This window comes from Syngnathus typhle, linkage group LG12, assembly GCF_033458585.1.
Source record: "Syngnathus typhle isolate RoL2023-S1 ecotype Sweden linkage group LG12, RoL_Styp_1.0, whole genome shotgun sequence".
Classification (NCBI taxonomy): Eukaryota; Metazoa; Chordata; class Actinopteri; order Syngnathiformes; family Syngnathidae; genus Syngnathus; species Syngnathus typhle.
In genome coordinates, this window is record NC_083749.1 from 7,408,791 (window position 1) to 7,435,017 (window position 26,227).

At 39.2% G+C, this 26,227-nt stretch overlaps 2 protein-coding genes across 3 annotated transcripts in view; one reads left to right on the forward strand and one right to left on the reverse strand.

Annotated features, from left to right (window-relative positions):
* The window catches only part of LOC133163558 (astrotactin-2-like), a 155,025-nt gene extending 137,414 nt beyond the window's left edge, over positions 1-17,611 (forward strand). Inside the window, exons 20-23 of the mRNA XM_061293591.1 lie at positions 4,415-4,556; positions 12,740-12,840; positions 13,334-13,517; positions 16,337-17,611. Coding sequence (XP_061149575.1) covers positions 4,415-4,556; positions 12,740-12,840; positions 13,334-13,517; positions 16,337-16,580 — 671 coding nt within the window. The 3' untranslated portion in view covers positions 16,581-17,611. The remainder of the gene's footprint in view (positions 1-4,414; positions 4,557-12,739; positions 12,841-13,333; positions 13,518-16,336) is intronic.
* Positions 17,612-20,742: 3,131 nt separating this feature from the next.
* pappaa (pregnancy-associated plasma protein A, pappalysin 1a) overlaps positions 20,743-26,227 on the reverse strand; it is a 71,251-nt gene continuing 65,766 nt past the window's right edge. For both annotated transcript variants that reach the window (XM_061293595.1, XM_061293594.1), the window contains exon 22: positions 20,743-26,201. In XM_061293595.1, the coding sequence (XP_061149579.1) occupies positions 26,097-26,201 (105 nt within the window). In that variant the 3' untranslated portion in view covers positions 20,743-26,096. The remainder of the gene's footprint in view (positions 26,202-26,227) is intronic.

The following is a 26,227-nucleotide window of genomic DNA, read 5'->3' on the forward strand; positions in this document are numbered from 1 at the left end:
ACTCACCCACATGCCACCATACATGTTGTCTGGGATTCATCTGTGAAGAGAACACCTCTGCAAAGTGCCAGACACCATCAAAAGGGAGCATTTGTCCACTATAAAATGCAGTCAGGTCAAGACCCCGATGATAATGACGAACGAGCATGGAAATGAGCATCCCAGAAATAGTTTCTGATTGTTGCAGTTATAAGAATTTCGGTGGTAACGCTGCTGGATGTGAAGTAGAGATGCACCAAAACAAAAGTTCTTGGAAAAAACTGAAATGGGGACAGAAAACCCGAAAACCAAAACACTGACAGAAATGATAATCGCTTTAACACCCAAATTCTAGTACTATTAATAACATCATCATCATTGATGTATACGATATCTTTCTGCACTTAATTGCTAGATATAAAAAGTAGCTCATTATGTGTAATTGGTGCTTTTTGGACTGTTGCTCCCTTTGAGCACAATAATGTTCAAATGAGACGATCTTCTCGGAATTTCCTTCCCATCCGTTTTCTTTGCTGTTTTGTTACGGCAGTTTGCCAGGCTTTTCCTTGTCTTCTCACAACATCACAACCTGGGGTTAGTCTGGGTCAGGTGCTTCTTATACAAATATTTTTCTTAAACGGAATTACATCATGTATTTGAGCATCACCCCCCCACCCCCCCCGCATCCCCACACACACACATAGTCCCGCTGCACCTCCCTGTGATTTGCTATCACTTGTTCCCTCTCCCCCTCCAAAAAAGATCCCTTGGCATCAGCTTTTTGTAATCGCCATGTAAGCCGGAGAACACGCAAAATGGCTTTTACAGTAATAGAATTTTAGGGCCTGTAATTTTTGCCAGCTGTGTGCTGTGTTTGAGTTTATTCAGCATTGGTTGGGTTTCATTAGTGTCCCTACCAAACAATTTTCCAATCTGACTATCGACTAACTTTCGATCGGTATTTGAGCCATTTAAACTACCAAATAGTGGGCAGTAGATGAGTCAGATGATGTCAGACTGGCATTTTTAATATATACCTAGTTATAAAATACAATGTTTATAGTTTCCCAGAGCTTGTGCATGTGTGAAATGACAAAAAACTATTTTGATTTTCACCGTTGTTTCAATTTAAATCCCACCTCACTACGCAATATGACTTTTCATTGACTGTAATGCATCTGTCACAAGATATTAATTGTTTCAGTAACACCACTGATTAGTTGCAAATGTGTTAAGCGTGACAACCAAGTAACACCTGGGAATTAGATGGGGTTTCTTTTCGGGCTAAGTGCTAAAAAGAGGATTCTTCGGGATCCCAAAAAATAGTGTTTTTTTTACCTCTTGAGAACTGGTCCCCATTCCACGCATATAGTTTATAAGAAACACTTTTACATGTTAGTAAATCTATAGCCCATTGACGTTACATCATCTAAATACAGTATAAATGAATGATACCAAAAAAAAGTGCCCCCATTTTTTAATCATACAACTACTATCCAACATTAAACCTCAAGAAGGTCCATTTGTATTTTGTTTTGGAATAAATAAACTGGAAGTGATTTGACATCTTCTCGTCATAAAATCACTTAGTGGATGCAGGATTAAGGCAGGTAAAATGATCTTCTCATTTTATCCTCATTTTGGTTAGCTGCTCACAATGTGGCATTTACCGAATGCCAAAAGTACATTTCAAGCGTGGTTATGATGGTACATCCGATACTTTAGCTGGTGACCCATGGAATGCGTTGGTTTGGTTCTGTCAGTAAGGGCTTTTAATTCTAAACAAACATAAAGAGCTTAAAGGGATGATAATATAGTAGCCATCTCACGCTTCACTGAGATGTTGTCAGCTCGTTGTTTTTTCTCTGTCAAGTTCTCGTGCTTAGAGACACATGTACCATGGGACATCTACTTATGACCCCTTGACGTGTCACCACCTAAGGGTCATGCTATCCTTTTATACTATATATGCTTTTAAAAGACCACAGATGAATTAAGTTACATCAATTAAAATAGTTTTGTTCCATACTTTGGTTTTATTCTATACTTTGGTTCCAACACCAAGTCGGTGTTTGATTTTCATAGGTTAAATGGTATAAATCATTGCTGGGTTTTAGCCATTCAATGGGCATTTTTCACAAATTTAAAATTTTGACTATCGTGTGAGTGTTAAATTTGGGTTTTGGTTGGTCGAAGGACAAATGTTAAGTTTCACATGTTAAGTTTTGGGTTTGTACCTTAAATAGATGATTTCCCAAATCCCAAATTTGGGTTATGGACTTTCATCAGAATGTTTCCGCAAATTTAGCTTTCAGACTTTTGAGAGACAGTTTCCAAAATGTTTAGATCATGTAAGAATATGTTAAGTTTGGGTTTTGGACTTTTGAAGCAAAGTGTCTTAAACGTTATGTTAGTTTCATATCTCCAGGGGACAATTTTAGCAAAATTAAGTTTGGCCTTTGTACTTTTCAGGAACCGTTTCTGAAGTGCTAAGTTTGGGTCTGAAACCTTTGAAGAATGCGGTCCTAAATGCTAAACTGAGAGTTTGGACCATTGAGGCACATTCCTCTAAGTGTGATGTTTTGGTTTTAGACTTCCATGGAGCAGTTATAGTTTTAAATTTGGGGTCAGTTTTCAAAGTTATCCTCTCAATACCAAGACAAACATGAAATGTTTTTTTTTTTTACACCTGGATAAATGTTTCAAAGGTAACGTGCAGTTTATCAGTGGTACTTGGATGCATATGAGTCATATTTAATTATAGTTATATACTGTTCACCCTGAATATATGATCTACCATGTATATAAGAGGAAGGGGTGAAGCCAAACCATCATTGAGCTACATCCTGCTAGAACCAGATTAAACAGATGCCATGGACAAGTTTACGCAAGAGAAGCATGAGTCAGTAGGCCTATCATTGGATTTATATGGGTCAAGAGTATGTGGTAATGACATACTATACTCACTTTGACCCATCCTGAGTGGCTTTTACTTATGCAGAAAGGCATTGCTCTAATTATTGCAGCACTGATTGACATCATTCATCCGTCACGCAGCGCCATTAACTTATTTTTCACCCTTTCTCCACTCTCATTTTTCTTTCCTCCTCAGTTTTTCTTCACGGCGCTGTTTTGCTCTGAAAACTGGCACCCAGTTGACATTCTTTTTATATTTACTCACAGTGAAAGGTGAAACAGAGGCGCGATGAAGCTAAACCATTTAAAATGTAGTAAATAGATTGTTGGCAGTCATATCGATGATTAATTAAGCGGTCTGAGTGGGATAATTATTATTCCATAAAATGCTGGCCTGTAAGTTACTTTGGTGGTGAGAGTGATTATTTAGTATAAAGCAGGCAGCAGAAACAGCAGTTAATATAACTGTAAAGTTTTGAGCTGAGTTTCCATCAATTCAGGTCTGTAAATTATAGTTAGAATTGAAAAGACAAGCCATATAAAATAAAATAAAAATTAACAAACCCTTGGTTCTTCAATATAAACGGACTTTATAACTTAGAGGGAGACTCTGCAGTTTTAAAACTGATAGCAAGATTTGAACGGAGCCTCACTTCTCTTCTCCATTCATCCTTGCATATTTGCCCAAGGGCACACCGGCACACCAAGACAGCTACTTTGCTACCATGACTTATTCATGCCAAACATGAAATGTGATCCGTTTTATGTTATTGTTTTTTTTAAATTTAAATTTCACCCTTTCTTCACCCTTTAAATATATACTATGTTCAATTAGTATCATTGATGTACGAATATCTAGAATAATAAATAATAAAAGTGCAGCGAATATGAATACAAATCACATGCTGAATTTGTCTAAATTTGAAAAGGTTAAACCTTCGAAAGAGAAACAGCACAGGAATGCATTTTAGGAAAGTCTTTTGTATACTCACGTTTATTGCTACAGAAAGGTCAAATCACTCATTCATGGAGTTCTTTTCCGTCCTTTCTCGAACTTCTCTTCTTACTTTGTGGCTTGCCAGCCAGATTAGCCCTGTGTTTACAAGTTGGCGCCTGTGTTATAAACTCAAACCAAGCTGCCCTTTGCATGTGTGTAGAAATAGTTGGAAATCTAACCTTTTCAGAGCTTTTCAACTGTTTTGATAGCTCCCACCTTTCCATCATCGCCACAAGCTCTGGAAAATAGTATTGTGGGTTTGTTAGCTGCCACCCTTGCTGTATGCCTAAAAAAAACCATCAGCTTGGTTGCAAACTATTACCATACAGTTTTATATGTATATATATTTTTTTAAGATATACTCACAGTTACTCCTTAAAATTATTCAGAACCATGCCACATTTGTTTGAAATGTTTTTCAAATTTTCAAAGTATTTCATATTCTGTATAGGTAAAGAAAAAATCAACGGACCTTTCTTGTAGAACCTCTGTTTGTACTAACTCTGTCCGTTTCCCTGCCAGGTGAAGTGTTGAGCTTGTTGGATGATCTCTTCTCGGGTTTGGGTTCTTCCTGTGTTGTGCCCGGTAAAAGGAATGGCGAACATCCCCACACGCTGCTTTATTCCGTTGTTTTCAAGTGCCTGGAGCCTGACAGTCTCTACAAGTAAGTTGGATGCTGTTTATCAAGATTTCCTGGAAAAACTGTTTTTTTTGTCTTCTTTTTTTCATTTTTAACATTTGGTCATTTTCAAGGTACACCTAGACGGTTTTGTTCATGAGCAGACATTGTTCACTTTTCTTTTTTTTTTTTAAAACCTTGGAAGTATGTACCAGTACATAACTGTAGTAGGTCATTGGACAAAGTAGCAAGGTTATTTTGACAAGGCCTTGGCTATACTACAATCAAATTGTAATGTTGAACGAGTCCAAATTTGAGAACAAACCTGGAAGGTGTTTATGATGTTCTTCTATCATAAGCCAAGAATAAATGTACAACCTTTGCTTCCAGTTTCAAAAATGTTAAGAGCCTCTAAAGCTCAAAGAACAACATCTTCATCCAAGCTTGGTAAACCTGAACAATATGGAGATTTGAAAGTGAACTGGCACCTGTTTTAATTCCTGAAAAAAATGACATAGGATCATAATACAGAGCTCTGGTGCAATAATACAAAAATAGAAAAGCACTGCTGGAAAATGTGCAGATATTTGGTAATGAAAACTGACAGTGAAGATTTTCAGCAACTTTTTTGGCAGGTTTCAAGTTTACCAAAGCAAAACATCTGAGGCCTCAGTTTGACTCTCCGAGGTAGTAATAAATAGATGGGTTGAACCATTTCTTATTACTGTCTGGGCAGTATTTCATCAGATCCCTACGAACCATTGGGTTCCTCTGACTTAGGCAGGCAAGCTATACAGTAAACTCCAAAAACAACAACCGTGCTTGAGCATCATACTGAACTGCACTAGATAACACAAAAAAGAAACATAATCAGCTTTGTGGTAATATTAAATATTCTGCAATGATGTGCAAGGAGTGACAATGATAGGGGTGTCTGGGAAATAATAGCGGAATCTGCCAAGATTCGAAGAAATTCACCTCTGAGGCTTCTCCTTAAGCTAAAATTGATAAAAGAGGCAACGTGGTAGCAATGTGATTAGCCATGTGAGTGACTTAAAACTAATCTTGGCCTAATCGTGACCTCAGCTTCGCCTCAGACACATCATCCAATGCAGAAATTGAGCATTCGGGCCCCATAGAACTTCAGAGACATCTAGTAATAATAATCTAATAATATATTGTAAGAGGACATTCGTGGTAGTGCTCTAGAGTGGTTTAGATCCTTTCTGGCTGGCAGGACTTTTTGTGTTCGCCTAGGTCCCGCTCTGGGCCCTCTGACACGTATGGTATTCCACAGGGGTCTCTTTTGGGGCCCTTGCTGTTTTCATTGTATTTTGCACCTTTGTCCCAATGTATTTTCAGAGGGAGAAGCAAAGCAACAGGCTTTAGCTTTTCTACCCTCTAATAGACAGCTCACACAATGTTGTGGCTATCACTGGAAGAATTGATTCTATTTTGAGAAGCTGACCTTTGCCCTTTAAACACAAAAAAAAAAAAACGATCCATGATTTAAATTAGTAGGAATGATGACATCTAGACAGTATGTACACAGCCATTGATTATCAAAACATGACATCAAAGCGATACAGTTTGCTAAAAAAATTAATCAATTACAAAATCCTAACTTCATAGCAATTATTCCAGATATCTGTCAAAAAACATACATTTGTCACAGCTTTTAATATAACAACACAATTCTAACAACATTTTTGCTTCACAATGATGGCTTTATCAGTAGATAGAAATATTTGAGGAATGAGCTTTGATTTAAATCTCAAGAAATCTACTTACATGAACTTAAAAAAAATGAGGCTAATTTCAAACGTTATCTTTGTTTGTGCATTCTTCACAGCGTTGTTTTGGACAGATAAAGACGTGGAAATTACGTCTGCGAGCACATGTGTTTGCAGCCTAACACACTACTCTAAATCAAGTAGCCAGATAAAACTTTCAGTGGAATTGGCATCAGACTTGATCATTACTGAGGCTGCTATATGGCAGCAGCCTTTCTTTTGCAAATAAGACAAGGTCCTGTTTGAAAAGGCCTGCTTGCTAAAAACTCATGCAGTACATTGTACAACATAGTGATAATGTTTCGGAGGCTAGTAGATGTTAAGTGCATAATTCCACCCTACAGTTTACAAGTTAACTGATGTTGGTCATTCTTAGGAGGGACTCAATTGAACACAGGAGGATTGAAACCTAAACCTCAGCAGTCACTCAGTTTGGGACACTGAAAGTAATTACCAACAGCAAAATTATTTTCAACCCACAGTTTCTGAATACATTTTCTAAATTTAGTCAATTCCAATATATATGGAGGTCTAATCCTTCTCTGTTAACAATGACGATGAACACAAGGCTGGAGTTCGAAGAACTCATTATTTGCTCCGCTGTTCATTATTTTCGCAACTAAGATGGCCTCTTGAATCATGAATCATTCATACCCCAAGAAATGTGTCATTGATTGATGGGTTTGTACCTCCCATTTGTTTTTGACTGTGTGCATTGTTGGACAATGTCCTCATCTCCTGCAAACTACCCAACATCTTCCTGATTACTCCTCAGCTGCTTCTAATTGTCTACAAAAGTCAGTCTCCAGACCAGACAGTCCATTTGTTGGAATTCCTTTACCACCCCATCCATCTTATTGTTGGCCTGAGTGAACCGCCTCCTGTCCTTTTTGCTTCCTCACCCTATTGATGTACCCCTGGAGGAGATTATTATTAAAAAAATTATTTCTATATCTTATTTCCCCTGCTTTTGATTGGTAGGACATGTATATGCAAATGATTTAACAGCATGTACTGTAATTGAGGAGACCGCATTAGATATTCCGTGCCAGTTGTTGCACAAGACCTCTCCCGCCCCCCCAAAGCAAAGGTTGATAGTTAGTTCTTAAATGACCCATACAACCTTTCCAAAGAATGACTCATGAGCATTTGGGGGATAGAGTGTATTATATGTTATCCACGCTCTCTCATTTTTTTTCTCTCTCTCTCTCTCTCTCTCTCTCTCTCTCTCTCTCTCTCTCTCTCTCTCTCTCTCTCTCTCTCTCTCTCTCTCTCTCTCTCTCTCTCTCTCTCTTCTCGGCAGTACATCAACTCTCTTTCATTTCCTCCATGCCTCCTCTTTCTTTTCTTTCCAGTGTCTTCTTCCCCATCCAAAATGTAATAAGCGGATGGCCACGTGAAAAGTTAGCAGGTATTGCCCATGGATTGCAGCATTGAGTCAGATTCCGAGCGGAGGCCCCGTTGGCTTGCCAAAGCAGTTGAAGAAACCAACTGGCTGCAACTATCTGCTCAATACATTTTCAACTGTTGATTTTCAAGATGCTGTCACTGTTATTTTGGGCCGCGACGCTGCTGCTGATCTGCAAGATTTGAGGATTTCCAAGCACTCAGATATTCTAAGCTGCCACAAATTCTTGCGGCGGCGAGAAACAATTCTACGCAGCTCGGATTGATTTGTGGGCTAGCTCCACTGATGTGCGTCCAAACTGCTGATGTCATGGAAAAGGCGTCCGTCCCCCTTCTGCCCTGGCGTCCACCCGCATGCCAAAAATACTGCCCTAATTGATCCTCTCTCGCTCGCTGTCACTTTGTGCCAGGCATCCTCTCCTGTTGGGCTTTGTTGTCCTGTCATCTCTCGTTCGGACATATCTTGTATGTCTCGTTAGATTATGAGAAAACTGCTCACTTTAATGGCAATGGAGTTCATTTACACGCTAATCCGACATTTGCCTGCCTTGTCGCTTGCTGAGCTTTCACCTAACTGTGGCACAGGGAGACAACCAGCCAGATGCCGGAACTTTCTGTGTGTCTGGGGTCTTGATCAGTTCGCAGAGATCCAATATGTGTGTTTCTATGTATGTGTGTTAGGTTGATTGAATTACTATGCAGGTTTATTGGGACCAAAGTGTTTGACACAGCAAGTGTGTGTGAGTGTGTTAATTAAAATGATGCGCGTGACAATGTGTGTTTGCGTGTGATTTTATTAATATACCTGTGTGGTCTAACAGGTTTGTTGGACCAAGGTGTTTGTCGTGGCATCTTAAGGCATACTCGTGTGTGTGTGTGTGTGTTAGGTAAATTGAATGACTTGTACCTGCGTGGAACCAAAGTGTTGCACCAGACAAGCTTGCCTCTTTAAAAGTGTGTGCGCGTGAACGTGTGTGTTCCTGACTTTGCTATTTTTCAAGGACACATTTGGCACTAAAGAGCAGCTAGTTTGCAGGAGAGCTTGTTAAATCGGGGACAAAGGCCAAGTCCGCTGTTAGTGAGGAAACGGCTGCCCTTTGGGGTCAAGGTTAGGGTTTGTTTTTAGTCGCCTGTGATTATGTTTACGTCTTTGATAACATACATCCTGAAAAAGTGAAAGAAAAAAGAAAACTCAAGTGAGGGTGGGTGGCCATGGAGGTTTGTATGCGTCTTGCCAATTTTCATACTTGATGTTTGACATTCTCGTGGCAGTCCAGACCACGACTTGGCTTCTTTGTGCTCCCAGGCGATCTTTATCATCATCGGACACCCTGTTTATTCGACCCCCTGTGACGCCTCTCAATGCGTCTTAAGAATGAAACCCAAACTCGTTGCCAAAAAAAAGTTCCTTTTCAGTGATACGTGAATGAAGCTCAAAAATGTTTCCCCTCCATTTGCACATAATATGTTAATGTCTTTGCACAATGAGCAGTTATCCCATTCTTGTCTCAAACCAACAAACAAAAACATCTATCCAGACAAGTCCCCGGAGAGGCTTTAAAGTCCTGCCAGAAACTATTTTATAACTGCACACAACAACCTTGTAATTGCCGTTGGGGTAGACTGAAGCCAACTTTTAAAACGCAGCTATGACATGTTGGCAAAGATAGACGCTGAGTTGCCTTGATAAAATGTCTCCCTTTGTTATAATAGAGTAAAATAGAATAGGCCTTCGTGTTGTAGGTTTACATGACCAGCAGCAATATATGTGATAACTATTTAATAATTTTAGTAGTGGATGTAAATGCCAAGTCTTACATGACAATCTTACATTTTGTTATAATTAATGGTCCTCCTCATAAAGACCACGATCCATCCCCTCTAGTTAAGGATAAAGAAATCTCCGGTAAACTAGAGTTCCCCTTCCATTAAAGTTAAAGTTAAAGTCCCAATGATGGTCACACACACATCCGGGTGTGGTGAAATTTGTCCTCTGCATTTAACCCATCCCCGTGTGATTTTAATCCATCCCCTGGGGGAGAGGGAAACAGTGAGCAGCAGCGGTGCCGCGCTCGGGAATCATTTGGTGATCTAACCCACCAATTCCAACCCTTAATGCTGAGTGCCAAGCAGGAAGGCAATGGCTCCCATTTTTATAGTCTTTGGTATGACCCACAACCTTCCAGTCTCAGGGCGGACACGCTACCATTAGGTCACTGAGCTGGTTAGGACGGGTATAGAGCATCCATGATACATTTAAGTTACATGGAATTTGTATTTCTAGGTCAGCCTTTTAGTTGACCATCTTCCTGAAGATGAGTCAACTCAGCAAGCAAAATAAAATAGAGTAAAATAAACACTGCGTGCAGTTGGGAATAAAACTAATCAGCAGGGGAATGACTGCGAGACATGGATAAAAAAAAAATAAAAAAAAATAGGGCTTTGATAGTGTTGTCTGTTTGGAAAAAGACGGTTCTTCTAATTTCCTCGTGTCATTGTGTATCCATCTGTATGTAATACAGTGGCCATATGACTTAAACAGTCTCACAAGCTGACATTGTTTTTGCTGGGCAAAGGAGCCACCAAAGCCCATGCAAACTTGTGTGAGGTTCTTGGGGGAATACCACATTCACAAGATCAGACAAACTATGTGAGCAATGCCCAAACAGGTCGTGTTACAACCAAAACAAGCAGCTCTTGGATCGTGCCTCAGTAGACATAATTTAAAACATCGCAAATGGGTTTCGGAAGAAATGCTATAAAAACAGTCCAATTCTTAAGTTTTCTGAATTTGTGCATGAGGCATGGTTAATACTTGGAATTTGGGCTCGGTTCTTCTGTCTCATTGTGTTTTTGCGGTAGTCTGAATTGTTTTCATAGTGGCAAGTCTAAAGAAACACTAATCGAATAATAATGTTGAAACATTTCATATTTATACATTAATTTATTCCTTCAAAACATTCACTGCTGTGCTTGTGGATGTTTTCCCATGAATTTTGTTACACGAAATAAATATGACTAAAGTTTTCTTACAAAATCAAACTTTTATGTAATGTCTTTTTGTATTTACATAACAACCCCCACCCCCCACCCTAAAAGTCACATTGTAGCACCAGCAAAGTGTGAAAAAATATCCCGACACCAGTTTTACCGATTGGCACTAAAAACATTTTTGAAAAAAAAATAAAAATACACCCCATCAGAAACAAGTATCTTGAGCGTGCTGATATTTGATGATCATTTGAGGAATATTTACTACTTTTATTATTATTAATAGTATTATTATTATTAGTAGTAGTATTTTATTATTATTATTACAGCACAACAACTGAAAAGAAGCAACTTTGCTCAATTGAGTTATGTCTACATTTGTTTGACATGTCCTTTTGTTCCCCATCCTGTTCTAAAAAATGAAGTATCATACTGTATATCCCATATTCTAAAATATGTATCGTATTAGCACAAAGCTTATGTTTCTCTTATTATGTATCATTAGATTCAGTAACCCCCCAAATGTACAGCTTTTCGCACACAGATCATTTTTTACCAAATATTGAACCACAACTATGAGCCCGACGGTCTGAAAATGTAAGTTGCCCTGCCCAGTCAGCCGCGGGATAAACTAGCAGACATTCAGTAACAGTTTCCATGGGAGGATCTGCGCAGGTACTTTCACTTATAGCGGTTGTTGGACTTTGCGGCCAGACTGAGGTTTGGCATGGCTGCACTTGGATATAAGATATTACGAGGTGACACAGGTGCGACAAAACAAATGGAAACTTCAGGGAGTTTTTATTTAACTGTGGTTCTTTCCCCACAGAAAGTCTAATAAAACTAAAAAAAACCTTAACACAATATATTGATATGCTTTGTGGTTTTGATTGGAAATAACCACAAAGATTCTCCATGGTTATGGCTAGTAAACATGAGTGAATGAACATTGCTGTCTAAAGGCATGCAAATTCTCCATGGCCCGTTTCTTCCCATACTTCCTTTTTTCATTTGCCATAGTACACCTTGACATTTGCAAAAGGCCATTTAAAGGTGGGGTGCGCTGTGCCTCTGATCTCCGACCATCTCAAATTGTTTGCCGTGCCATACAACCAGGGGCCGAAAATCTGTCATTGAGCCCTCCCAAAAATCTTAGCAATGTTTGACATTTCCAAAGGGACCTTTGGAACATTGTTCAACTATTTGGAATCCCCTGAAAAGAAATCATTACACAGTGGGAAAGAGAAGGATGATATTTTGAATTTTGGGTGAAAAATATGTCCCAAAAGCTTCACGTTGGAAGTGATTAGATTGTTGGATGGTCAAACATCTTTTTGACTTTGAAGCAACCCTCATGTGACATCATCAGAGCATGGGATTGCTCATTGTACCGCAGTAGGTTTCATTTCAGAGAAGACGTACACTGCTACCTTATTACCTAGATTATCCTTTGAAGGTTTTACGTCAACTTATTGTCTGGTTTTATTTTTAATTATATTGATCAATTCATATATATACTGCATATGTTCGAAAAGTTTTGCCTATGCAAATGTTTATTAAATTTTTTTGCTTTACTGTTGGGTTAACATAGGCTAGTGACATTCCGATTAGTTAACAAACAAAAAACTTAAAGATCGGGAAAAAATAAAGTAAAAAAATTAGAACTAAATAAAGCTACCGTATTTTCCGCACACTAAGGCGCACCTTCAATGAATGGCCCATTTTAAAACTTTGTCCATATATAAGATAGATACATTTGGCCCGCGGGCCAGACTTTGGACACGCCTCTGTAGTGGCTCAATATTGGTCCATATATAAGGTGCACCTGATTATAAGGCGCACTGTCGACCTTTGAGAAAATTTGAGGTTTTTAGGTGCGCCTTATAGTGCGGAAAATACGGTACATCATATAAAACTCTTAAAATATCCCACAGACGTTTACATCGAGACTTTCTGTAGGTCAAATGTTTGCTTTTTGAGTCTTAGCAGCGATTGTAGTACAGTGTCGTTTTACAATAACATATTTGTTGTTTCCAGGTTCACCCTCTATGCAGTGGACAGCCGGGGTAGTAGCTCTGACTCCAGCTACGTCTCTGTTCGGACGTCCTGCCCGATGGTTGACGATAGCCGAGCTGAAGGTACAGGCATTCTCAGAATTGTCTTTGTGGGATTTCTTGGTACGCAGTGAGCACAACAGAAGAAAAATAGCAAAAAACTACTCAGATGATATAATCAAGCAATTATCTCATTACAGTTTCTCAAATGCCGGGTGGTTTTGTTTTTCTTCGTTCTGTAATTTATGCTAATAAATCATATGAAGTTGGTCTGCTGCTCTGGAGGAAGCACATCTGAAGGACATAAACTAACAAACTTGTTTTCCCTGTCATTGCACTGAGTTAAATGACCTTGGTGTTGAACTGCAAAGTTGTAAAAAAAGATGATGAATTTTACCCAAATGACTTTGAGGGGAGACAAAAACAAAGGAAACCTTGACCCAACCTGACCTCAAAAATTCAGAATAGTAAACTGCGATTTTTGAAAACAACCTCCTCAATGCCCTTTTTGAACGCTTCAACGCTTGCATGCATGTCTCCTCACAACAAATGTTTTTTTTTCCTCATGGTTTTCAAGAGATCGCAGACAAGGTGTACAACTTATACAACGGCTACACCAGCGGCAAGGAGCAGCAGCTGGCATACAATACATTGATGGAAATTCCTCCTCCACTGCTCTACCGAGTCCAGCACCATTACAATTCCCTATATGAGAAGTTTGGTGACTTTGTGTGGCGCAGCGAAGATGAGCTGGGCCCCAGGTGAGAAGATTTGGCATTGCGGGGTATGCTTGAAACACGGTCCACTTAGACGCCAGAGAACTCTAATAGTTTCCTCGTCTTGATGTTTTTGTGACATTAATTTGCTTAATCATCCAACATCAGTGTTATCGAGCTGATATTTGTCTAATTAACAGTCAATTAATTTTGCTAACCAAGTTGAAAATAGTTTACCTGTTTATTCAACACATAGTGTCTTCTTTTTTTATCATTATTTTGTTATTTATTTTATGAATGATATATTGGCGCCACGGTGATTGACTGGTTAACAAGCCCGCCTCACGGTGCAGAGGCCGCAGGTTCGGTTCTGGCCTTCCTATGTGGAGTTTGCATCTTCTCCCCGTGCCTGCGTAAGTCTCTTCCAGGCACTCCGGTTTCCTCCCAGGTTCCAAAAAGAACCCTCAAAATTCCCTATACTGTGAGTACGAAAGGTTGTTTGTCTCTTTGTGCCTTGCGATTGGCTGGCGACTCGTTCAAGGTGTCCCCCACTTATCTTCCGAAGTCAGCTGGGATAGGCGCCAGCACGCCCGTGACTCTTGTGAGGAAACAGCAGTTCAGAAAATGGATGGATTATATATTGTTTGCAAAATTGCTTTGGTCAGTGTAAAATATGCTAGCCAATATCACGATGGTGTTTTTATGGACATAAATGTGAGTGGGAACCAGTGAGGTGGTCTTGGGTGTGGTGAGGGGATTATGGGTGTCCTCTTGACGAGCGTGCTTTGGATTATTTACTGCCTGATGTTGGCAGGCTTGGAGCCTCATTGAGAGTAATTTACAAGCCGTCTCTATTGGTGGTGCTTTTTTTTTTTTTAAGGCTAAAAGAATGGCCAAATGAAACGTAAGCACAATCAGCGCTCACCCAGGCACCAACAATGGTCGGAGCTTCCCGACATCAGTGTGGATTTATTTTAACAGCTCTATTTATAGCCACATTATTCTCAACATCAATCCTGATTTTCTTAAATACACAATTGCAAAAGTGTTTCATGTTTCACTCTTGAATTTCTTCACATGAGGCCAAACATAATGGAATGAGCTGTAACCTGAAAGTTAATTCTGAGTTACTTTTTTTTTCCTCACTTGTGTGTTTTTTGTTGCTTACTCTGTTTGTTTAGCGTCATAAATGTTTAATTTGTCTCCGGTTCACACACTTGTGAGTCTTTCTTGATTATGTGTTTGGTATTCTGTAGAGTCAGACGCAAGAACTTTCAAGGGGGGAAATGAGAAAATGTTTCCCCCATTTTCAGCAAATAAGTGAAAAGGATGTCTGTACTCTTTTTGCTTAACTAAAGACAGATGTTGATGCTCAGCAGACGCTGCTTTTCAAAACAAATGGAATTTTTCCCCCTTCTCCGTGTGTGTTTTCCTCATTTTAGAATCCCCACTAGTTTAACAACCTTGAATTCAATCCCGATTGTAGGTGCATTCGGTTGTTTTTCCTGCATTGCGTTGCTTTTGCGTCGTAAACAGTGGCAAGCAGCAGAGACGCATTTCCCGATTGTGTATTGCCGACTCCAGGAAGCTGCCACTTGTGGACTGGTCAACAACATCACTATCTGACAATTCAACACGCAGCTGCATGCGATAGTTTTAAAAAGATACTTTTGACCCAGACTGGCAGGCAGCACACCCTTGCTACTACTACAAATATTATATAGTATATAGTCCGTATTTTCCGGACTATAAGGCGCACCTTCAATGAATGTCCCATTTTAAAACTTTGTCCTTATATAAGGCGCACCGGACTATAAGGTGCACCATTAATGCATCATGTCAGATTTTTAATCCAAATCAAATCATTCTCCATTTTATCTTTTTTATTTCAACTTCAGACGCAACAAATTACTTCATAATCACAAAATAATGATCCATTGTCTTTTTGATTCATGATTCATAGTCTTCAGTGGGCCACTTATGATTGATTTCCTGACACAATGCTTCGGGCCAGTTTAAATTTAGGAATTTGGTCCATATATAAGGTGCACCGGACTATAAGGCGCACTGTCGGCTTTTGAGAAAATTTTAGGTTTTTAGGTGCGCCTTATAGTCCGGAAAATACGGTATTTGTTTGTTTTGTGGCATCAGGTAAACCTTGGTGACCTTGATACGCAAGCACAACTTTAGTGAAAGAATTTAAACGCAGCTGTTGTATTTGTATATGATGGAAATTCACAGACTGCCCGAAAACAACCATATAATGCTGAAACCTAACAAAACAATACATTTGGAAGGTGAATTAAAATTACAAGTTGACAAAAATGATGGGAGGAATTTGCTGTTAAGTCCACTGAATAGTATTCTTTGGGAAGTGACTTATGATTGAAGTTCATTACAAAAAAAAACAGAGAATCATGAATCAGTCAAAAAATACCAGCAATATGTCAGAGGAATTTACAATTTTATGAAGAATATGATCAATATTGATTGCATGTAACAACTAAATTTGAATCAAATCAAATTGATAAGTGAACGAGTCAGGGTAAATACCAGGAAGATGAAATTGGCATCACATTTTGCTGGCCAGATGTGAATTGTTGAATCTCTAACAGATGATTGATGCTTCGCCTTCATTGCATAAATCGTAAAAACAACCTTACATCAGTTCTGAATCCTCTCTGTTTCCTGAGTCCTTTCCACATCTTTTGTCTTGGGTTCTGTCCATTTCCTCCTTTTTCGATTCCATTGCTACCTGTAGATGGATATTGCACAATAGTTACAAAAAACCCAACATTACAGTTAACAGCATATGTATTTGCATGGAATTTTTTTTAAAGGTGCACATCTTGTTGTTCTGATAGAAAGGCCAACCTGATCCTCCGGAGGGTGGACAAGATCAGCCACTACTGTCGTTCCCTACTGCGCAGTACGCATATCCAGAGCCGTACTGACACCATGGCGTACGTCTACTGCCGCAGCGACGACGGACGGATGCCCGCCAGCGGGGGCGCCTGGAGCGGCTCGTTGCACGAAGGCCGCACAGCCTGCACGGAGAAGCTTATCTCCGTACAGCGTAATACATACAGCAACACCAAACTCCGGTGAGACACAAGAGTAGGGACGCGCTTGCGTTTTGTGATGTCACTGACTGATGCATCAGCTGACGTCGTCCTGCAGCGGGTGTCTCTGCGAAAAAACCCAATGGACAAAAAAATTATGTGTGTGGCAAAAACAGCACGTTGGGCGGCAAAACAGAAGAAAGAGCAAAGTGAAGATGTAGATAGATGATGATGCATAGTGAAAGCTAATCCTCAGCCAATCAGCCAGTCGTCTGTTTAAAAACCTTGAATGTAACATTGTAGTTGCTTTGTTCATGCTTTTACGTGAAGCACTTAAAAGAGGAAAAAAAGTACAAATCTAAAGATAAGTTTGCGTTTGTTTTAAACCATCGTTGTAAAAGGAGAAATGTTAAAGCCATTTGCTAATTGTTTTTAGGTCTTATGAATCCGAACAAAATAATAGCCAATTCTTTAAAAAAATATTGAGAAATTATGTCCATGATTGAAAGTTTACAAAGCTATGAATTTGGTGGGTGAAAAAATGAGTAAAATTCCAAATTTTGCAAAAATGCCGAACCTTTAGGCCTGACACAAAGTGTTCCACTCGATTGCAAAGACAACATGTTTTGTAGAGCTAACAAAAGACAAAAGCTTGAGAGTTTGACTACAAAATGAAATCCAAGATTTTACAAGAACTCGTAATTGCTTTGAATGTGGTGTCTATGCCCGTGTTTTTGTTTCTCTCTGTCTTTCTTGTCGCAGGAAAGTTTTCTGGTTATAAATTTTTCAAACGACTTCTTACAACATTTTTACGAGAGTACATTACAAGATTGAACAACCCAAAGCAAAAATAGATAAACATGTAATTAAAAAAAGTGAGCAATCAATCTCCACATGTTTGATTTTTATTTATTCTTTGCCTCTATTTCCATTTCTGGTATGTTCATCTTGTGTTATATAAACTGTAAAGTTAAATTATAATATTGTACATTGTAAACTTGTACAAAAACTGTATTATGTGGATTTTGTCATTTTTTTCTGAAGAATGTGAAATATTAAAAAATGTACATATATAAAGTATAGTTCGCGTTGTTTTTTACATAATGCAAAATATTCATATTTCAAATTATTAGTGTAAATGTGGTGCATGGGCCACTCCTGGTCGCCCAGCAAGGCATTGGTCAAATTTAAGATCAATTCACTATTATTTATAAATACAATCATTCAAAAGCATGAGGCATAACAATAAATTTTGGTAGTGACACCATTAGAAGTGCCTTCCAGAGGACAAAATTAACCATCCTTGACACAACCGCTTGAAGGTGTATGCCACGCTTAAATTTGTGTCTTGAACCCAGAAAAACAAAAGAAATAAATATTCTTGTTCAGAACTGTGACACATCGACAGATTCATTGAATAGAGAGATTCTGCGTTAAAGCGTGTCACGATGCTGGATGGTCTCTTGTCATTGTTATGACAGGTCCAATAGCTTATATTAAGCAGTGTACATTCGAATGAAATTTAGCATGAATCGTCCTTTCTGACATAATAGCAAAGCTTTACAGTCCCTTATTTGAAACTCAAGCCGTCAATGCTCCTCAAAGCTTCCCTGGCTCCGTCTTGCGGCGTGTTGCCCTCCTATCAGGGGAAACTGAAGAAGTGCTTGTTGATACTTGGCCTCCAAAAAGTACTAACATATGTTGGAACACCCACATCCAAAACCAATTGCATTCATGACTTCAAAACCAATGAGCTGAAGCACATATTTCTCCAATGACAGCGAAGGACGACTGAAAATGTGTGATTGTAATGTTATAAACGTCCATCACATTGTATTGCCAGTATTTGATGCATTTATTATGTTTTGCTTCTTTTGACTTGTTATTTCTCAAAGCATTAGGTGAGCAATCTAATTTAAAAGAGGGCCTTGGAAGCGACACAAAATACTAAACAAAAGTGCTGATCTTTTATTGATTTTGAATGTTTGAAGATACAAAGAGTCACTGATTTGATTCTACTGTATCTGAAAATAAAAGTAATACACTTAGCTGCCATAGGCTGTCACCCAGTTCAGCATATCCACCCCCTAAGTGTTTTTTTTAATTAAATGTCCATTTATGCCAAGTGAAATGGGACTTATTGATTGATCGATCGATTGGTTGATAGATTTTTGATTGATTGATTGATTGATTGATTGATTGGTTGATTGATTGATTGATTGATTGATCGAGAGAACAATCAACCAAACTATCAATGAATACATTTATATAATGCTGAAAAATAAAGAAACTGTGCGAACTCTTCTGTATTCAGACCAGAAAAGTCCTTTAGTCCACTTGTTTGGTCCCGGCCAAAAGCAGACTTAATTTATTTAGTTTGGTGCGGTTCCTATTCAGACCGTACATTTTGCAAGTGAAGTATATTTTGTAAACACATCCACGCTTGTGACGATCTGTGCTCACATAAGACAGCAATGACCAGGACGGCACACTTTAATCCGCACCAGGATTTGTTTGCGTGTATCCACACCTGCATAAAAGGTCCGCACCAGCGTTAGAATCGAACCCTGGTCCTTTTAAAGTGGACCAAAGAATCAGGTCTAAATATACCCTTAGTTAGGGTTTGCTCAGGAACAAGTATGGGCTCTATTAAAATTAGATAATTACATGCCTTGTCACATCGCAGTAAGGCCAAAGTGTACGAGTCACACTTTGGCCTCAAAGCGCACGACCACAGTTATTATCATTTTTTATGGTTTGGTTTATCCCGCTAAGATTTACAACCCTGACTGCTCCATGCAGGCTTCCGTACAAAAAGTCCGGCTGTAAAACTATTGATACTTCTTTTAAATGCATCAATGACATGTTGAGAGGTCAATGAATGGGACGCGGTGTCGATCAGCTGACACGTGTGGAGAAGATTTACAGAAAGTTCAGTCGTGCTGTTTCTTAGCAGTTAGCACAATCCATAGGGCAAATATTTACATTAGCTCCTGAACTAACACACCACTTGGACTCTCTAATTGATATCATTAAAGAAAAAGGTGGCTATGCCTCCCTGTGTGCTTGAGCTGCCGGGAAAGCAGTTACTTTTTCCACCTCCCCTCCGCAAAACTATTCCTTTTAGCTTCCCATCTCATTTCTTTCCAGTCATGCAACATTAAGGGCCACTTTTAAAAATCAGTAGCTTGATGTTCATTCTCACGGAAATAGGACATAGTCGTCAAGAGGTGTGCCAGGAACAACACTGCCGATGTATCTGTGATATTGTCTTAACCACCCGCGAATATCGCTGTTCTGCGAGCTCAGCACTTGTCATCAACGTGAAGTACTGTTGTGACGGACCTTTTAAATGAAGTCAATTACATTGCATCTATGCACAAGATGCTAATGGTACATTCTTTGCATAAGCTTGTTTATGTGTTACAGAAAGTGATGTCTCAACAGCAAGGCGAGATTTGCCCTGGCACCAAAATGAAGTTGTGCCCGTTTTTACACTGAGTGCACGGGCACCAGTCTGCCGAAATAAGGTCCCAAGGCTCTTTTTTCCTGACTGGAATGTTCTGCTCAATAGGACACGGTCATAGGTAGAGGAGTTGATAATGTTATGAAATTCTTCCACCCCTTTATAAACAATGTATGGAGTAAAAAACATGTAAAAAAAACAACAACAAAATAACATGTATTTTTATGAAGAATACAAAAGATGTCACACAGAGTTTATACCAAATTATGTTTTGAAAAAAATGACTAGAATAACTACCGTATTTTCCGGACTATAAGGCGCACCTAAAAACCTAAAATATTCTCAAAAGCCGACAGTGCGCCTTATTGTCCGGTGCGCCTTATATATGGACCAAATTCCTAAATTGAAACTGGCCCGAAGCATTGTGTTATGAAATCAATCACAAGTGACCCGTTGAAGACTATGAATCATAAATCAAAAAGACTATGGAAGATTATTTTGTGATTATAAAGTAATATGTTGCGTCTGAAGTTGAAATAAACAAGATAAAATGGAGAATGATTTGATTTGGATTAAAAATCTGACATGATGCATTAATGGTGCGCTTTATAGTCCGATGCGCCTTATAGTATAAGGACAAAGTTTTAAAATGGGCCACTCGTTGAAGGTGCGCCTTATAGTCCGGTGCGCCTTATAGTTCTGAAAATACGGTAGTAATAATAATAATCACACATCAACCAACTCACTTTAACCAGTGTTTTATTTCTACACAATAAATGACAGCAAAAAAAATCAACATGATACTCATCTTTATGACTCTTCCTTATGAAAATATAGTACAGTTCCGACATGTTTTTGCCATGTACCAAAGCACCAAAAAAATTGAGATAATTGCAACTGTGAAGAAAGCAAGGACAAACATCCACGGAAAACATAAAAAGTCCAACTCGTTGTATATGTGCCTGAAAAAGTGCATACTGTAAGAAAGAAACCAAAGAGCGAGGGAGCCATCAGAGAGACATCCGATGGCCTCCTTTACAGTGTCGGTGGAGACCCCAAGGCATATCTGACTCATACAGTCCAAAGTGAGGGCAAAGAAACTGTTAAAAGTTACTGGCTGGTGCCTGAACCAAAGATTTAAATGCATAATAATAATAAAAAAAAAAGCAACAGAGTTGCTACTGAGGTTCCATTTCAACCCAGAAGTGATCATTCGGGTTCCATTCATTTGGACGACAAATAAATACGACTCACTGGATATAATTCATGGTCTAGAAAGCTGACAACAGTACTTCCACAGAGCCATTATGGACAAATAAATGCTAACTGCAAGTGGGCGTGGCAAAGCATCTTGTTTGTTTTTTTACTATGATTTTTTTCTCACTGTATTTTGCGCGCGATACTTTGACACAATATACAACATCTTTTGTATTATAGGATAAAAATCCATCCAAGAGCTACTCCCGAACAGTTAGTACATTGTTTTTGCAAATACAATCATCAATATTTACATCTTAAAATATATTTGTTGCGCAATCGGGTACGAAACATTGCAGTAATACCACTAGATATCCACGTAATATGCAAATACACTTATTTTTCTATATATGTATATTTCTTAAAATAAAAATAAACAAAAGGACAAGTCACCTTTATTGAGGGAGACAAAAAGTGGACTAAGTCTAGAACCAGAGGCCTGTGAGAGGTAATTCTTCATGTGTTACAATACACAAAGAAAAATGTCTTCAACAAGATGGCACATCAGTATTTTATGATCGGAGAGGCTTCAAACAGTCCTCGACTTCTTTGTCTTAGTTAACCATTTTTGGGCATGCAAAAAAAAAAAAAAAAAAACGGGTGTTAAATTAGAAACAAAGTGGCAACTGTTGGTATAAATGGAGTGATATCAAAGCCTGTCAGGGGAGCGAGCACGACTCCAAACATATTAGTGTATGTGATAAGCCAGGCGCTTGGCCAAGAAGAAGTGTGTTCCTTCAGCTTGCACTTCAAACGCCTCTTTAAGCTGCCCAAACTCCCTCTCTCCTTTTTTACGCAGGGCCTCGCTCCACACTGGCCGCCCTGTGCCGCCTGAGCTGACAGTGACAGATGAGGCAGTGTGTCAAAGGAGTAGGAGGCGGGCGGGGCAGGGGCCCGAGCAGGGGGCAGGGGGTGTCCAACCTGGTGGAAGGGGGGATGGAGAAAATCTGACTCACTTGCCCCCGTGGCTTACGTGTCGCTTTGCCAGTCAAGCGCTGGCCGCCACCGCCGCCGTGGGGGCATCGGGGTCCGGCCCCTGTGAGTACACATTTTCACACCTGGCCAAATAGCTGCCCAGGCCAGGAAAAGCAGCCCACCCATTCCCTCCACCACACCTTTTTATCAGCATCCAAGAACACCCTGCACCCTGCACCACACTCTCAGAAAAAAATGGACTTCATCCTACCAATCAGGGGTACCCTCACAAGTGTTCGCCTCTTATGATCATAGGTCATAGTTACCTTTTTGAAAACCCACAATTACAAAAAAAATCAGGTTTATTCTTCTGTCCGTATGTTTTCTATCATTGTAAATATTCAGATTCACCCATAAAACAAACAGGATTTATTTTTTTAAACTTAAAATAGGTACTTTGGAGTCTCATAAATGTACCTAATTTTTAACATTGTAGTTGTTATAACACTACATACATGAATTTATTTCCCCAAAAGCAAACAAGAGAGTTAAAAAATAATTACATTCTGTAATTTAAATCTGTAACATATTACATGTGTGAAGCGAGCACTATTTCTTTTCGAACGTTTAAGGGTTAAAGAAAAAAAAAGTGTGTGAGGGCAGAGGGGGTTGCCTGATTACAATAATAATGATGGATGAACAATGTCAAAAATAACTTACATGGACATTAAATATAACTTAAAAAAGTATAACACTCTCAATAAATAGTTCTACTATGTACACCATCGGTATGAGAAGCCAAAAGAAAAAAAAAAGATCAATAAAATAATATATATCTATATATTGAAGCAGCAAACATTACAGGCATGAGGTACAGTGAGGGATCCTGTGATGACGACAGTTTCGAGGTGATGTTCCTTCTTTGCGTGAATCGCTCGGTTGGACTATGGCTTTACAAGATTACCTCCTTCTCCAAAAGAAAATCCAGTCTTAAATCTGTAGCCTTTGGAGACAAGCGTGGATTTTTTTGGATACAGGTCATCATGAGTCATAAACAACCAAATGGTCCATTCAAATAGCATAGCAGGAAGGGAGCTGAGTGGTGGATATTGAACCTGTGGTCATCAGCATGAGGAAGTGGGGCTTGTAGGTTGAGCCCCCCCACCCCACTGGTTGCAGTTGTATGTAAAACAACTGAAACCAGAGTACTAATATATATCATAACATTGTATCGTAATATCAAGATAATACATGTCTTCTGCTAAATGCAATAAGAATAACATAGCCTTACAATCATTCATAAATAATTGTGATTTCTTCATTTAGGTTTCCTTCTCGTTTGACTTTGAGTTTCTTGGTGAAAAAATAAACAGCTTGGAAAAAAGAAAATCAAATGTCCAGTTGAGTTAGTTGTGATTTGTTGAAATATTAGTAAATGCACAGTACAACCTCCAACATCGATGAAACCAAAATGTTGGGAAATATCACTAGACTTAATGGAGAAGGTGAGTCAACTTTTTTTGGGGGGCGATTTGGGTGTGTTTTAGATTTAGGCTCAGGGGGGCGTATTAAAAGTATAAAAATTGGTTAAGCAGTGATTTTTATTAATTTATTATATCTGTCGTGCCACCGCAGGAGCAGGATGACACAATATGGCAAAGAGCCAAAAAATGGAACTTACTGCAGTTTAAGACAGTAATGTCTTCAAAATGATTGCTCAGCACAATGTGATGGACCTTGGAGGTTCTATGGAATATACACTGGGGCGGATTTAAAACCTTTCGATATATCTGATGCTCTTGTTCGCAATAAGCAAAGCAAGTTTGGGAAAAGGTCATCTTAAAGCAACACATGGGGGGCAAAAGGACCAAATATTTGTCTTGGAACATCATTTGGACGATAGCAGCTTCTACATATGTTTTTTTTGAAAGACCTTTTTTTTTTTTTACATGGCAACTTAAAAAGTGCAGTAACTGAAGTCATTATTACAAACACTAATTGAATATGACATTTGGTAGAAAAATCAAATACATGAAAAAGAAAATCTCACCCTCTATTGAGAAGTAATATTTACAATATATTTGTCGTTTCTTGTGTGTATTTTTGGTGATGAAGAATCCCTCGCAACTGTGTGTCTTAGTCACGCTGTGACCTAACCAGAGCAGCAAAACGTGGGCTGATAAGCCAAGCAGCAGCATCAGCAGCACTGTTTGTGCTTGTGTGTGCGTGTGTGTGTGTGTGTGTCATGAAAATGAAATTAATTCACCATTTCGCTAAACCTGGCCAATCACCGTGAAGAATACAGGTCGAAATTTTGGCTATATTATTGATCTCTACAACGATCCTTTTACGTTGCGGGGCAAATTGACTAGTTAACGATATAGAATATTTAAGTATAGTTTTTGGGGAGGAAAGCCTTTGCGATTTCACAATGTAATAGTTATTAATAGAATTTGTCATGAAATAAAACCAATGTTTAGTCAGATCTTTTTTGACATGTCTGGATAATTAATCACACTCTGGGTCAAAGTGACCTTGTAATATCATTACTGCTAAAAAAAAAATACCTGGAAGGTTTAAAGGTTATTGGGTCCAACTTGAAACATGTTGTTAGTCTGTTTTTTTTCATTTGCCAAACACAACGGAAATACTCAGATAAATGTAGAGTATGAAACTATGAGGTCATCCGTTGTAATCACCATCTGCAGTGTTAGCAAGGTTACCCGGGGTAATTGAAATGTCTTCTGTTTTGTTTCTTTTGAAAACTGTGACTGGGGATAATGGAAGCACCATGTTGGTTCCAAATGTTTTATAAACTGAATTAATAGGAGAGGTGGTGGAAGGGCCGTTATAGGTCTTAGCGAAAGGTGAATTTGTGGGGAAACCGTTCCGCGAGAATTAAATAACCCAAACTCTAAAACTGAAACTAAAACCAACTACTGCAAAGTGAGGTGTTTACAATGACGTTCCTTCAGTTGCAATCAATGGATAATGCTATTTTTTGGTTGCAAAGGATTCCCTGCGAACCGCAAAAAAAAGACGTAAAACGCCCGCCCCCCCCCATGAGGATACTACAATGCAAAAAATTCTATTAGCGGCAGATGCAGTAGCAGAGGCCGCATGGACGTTGTTTTCATTCCACGCTCTGAAATTTGCTGAAACAAAAACAAAACGAGACATATGGGAATATTGATTTCGCGGTGGCAGGGTAATTACTTAATAGTTTCCGTGACTGTTTGTTTATTTTATCTCAGTTATTGTGTGTGGAATCTGCGGAGTGTAAATGAGACGATCGTTCTAGGCGAGTTTGAACCTCTGATGTGCCGAAGAAGAAACACGAGTGAAGTTAAAATAGATGCAGTATGTCTGACCACTCGTGCCAAAACCTCATGTCTTCTAAACGTGTCTGAGAAACATGTGTCTTCATTTCCTTCATATTCATAATTATTGATCCAACACTCCCCCTCCCCCACACACATTTGGAATTGCTTTCATTGTGTAATTATCAAGCTAGGGCACTAAACTAGACACTGAACAAAAGGCATGCTACAGTACCTCGGCCTGTCTAGGTTTTCCATTTTTTTTTCCTGGCTATTTCATAAATGGCTGCATTTTGCTTCATGATGATGATACTGTGAGGCTACGTTCCTTATAGTTGAGGAATGACGTTTTCAGTGGCATCTTGTGAGTCCTGTCGTCTTTTCTCGATCTTTTCGTGATGCAGAGGCAGAGGGGTTGCGAGGATGGAGAGGTATGCCTGTTAAAGCAGCATGTGCAGGAAAATGGAGGACAAAGATCGAGGGGCAGTTGGGGGGGGTGTTACCGCCTTACCCACTCTGAGTGTGGTGTTGGTGCGAAGGGTCTTGAGATGTTGAACAAAACCCCCCACCCACACCCCAAAGCCCTCTTCCTTCATCGGTTTGGTCAGCCCAGGGAATGGACCTTCTCTTCCCTTCTGTTCTCTACGGCGTTGGGATCCCGACAAGAGCACTCGTTCCGTATGTTACAGGACATCGGGAATGGAATCACCTAAGCAGGAGACAGAAGTGAGAAGG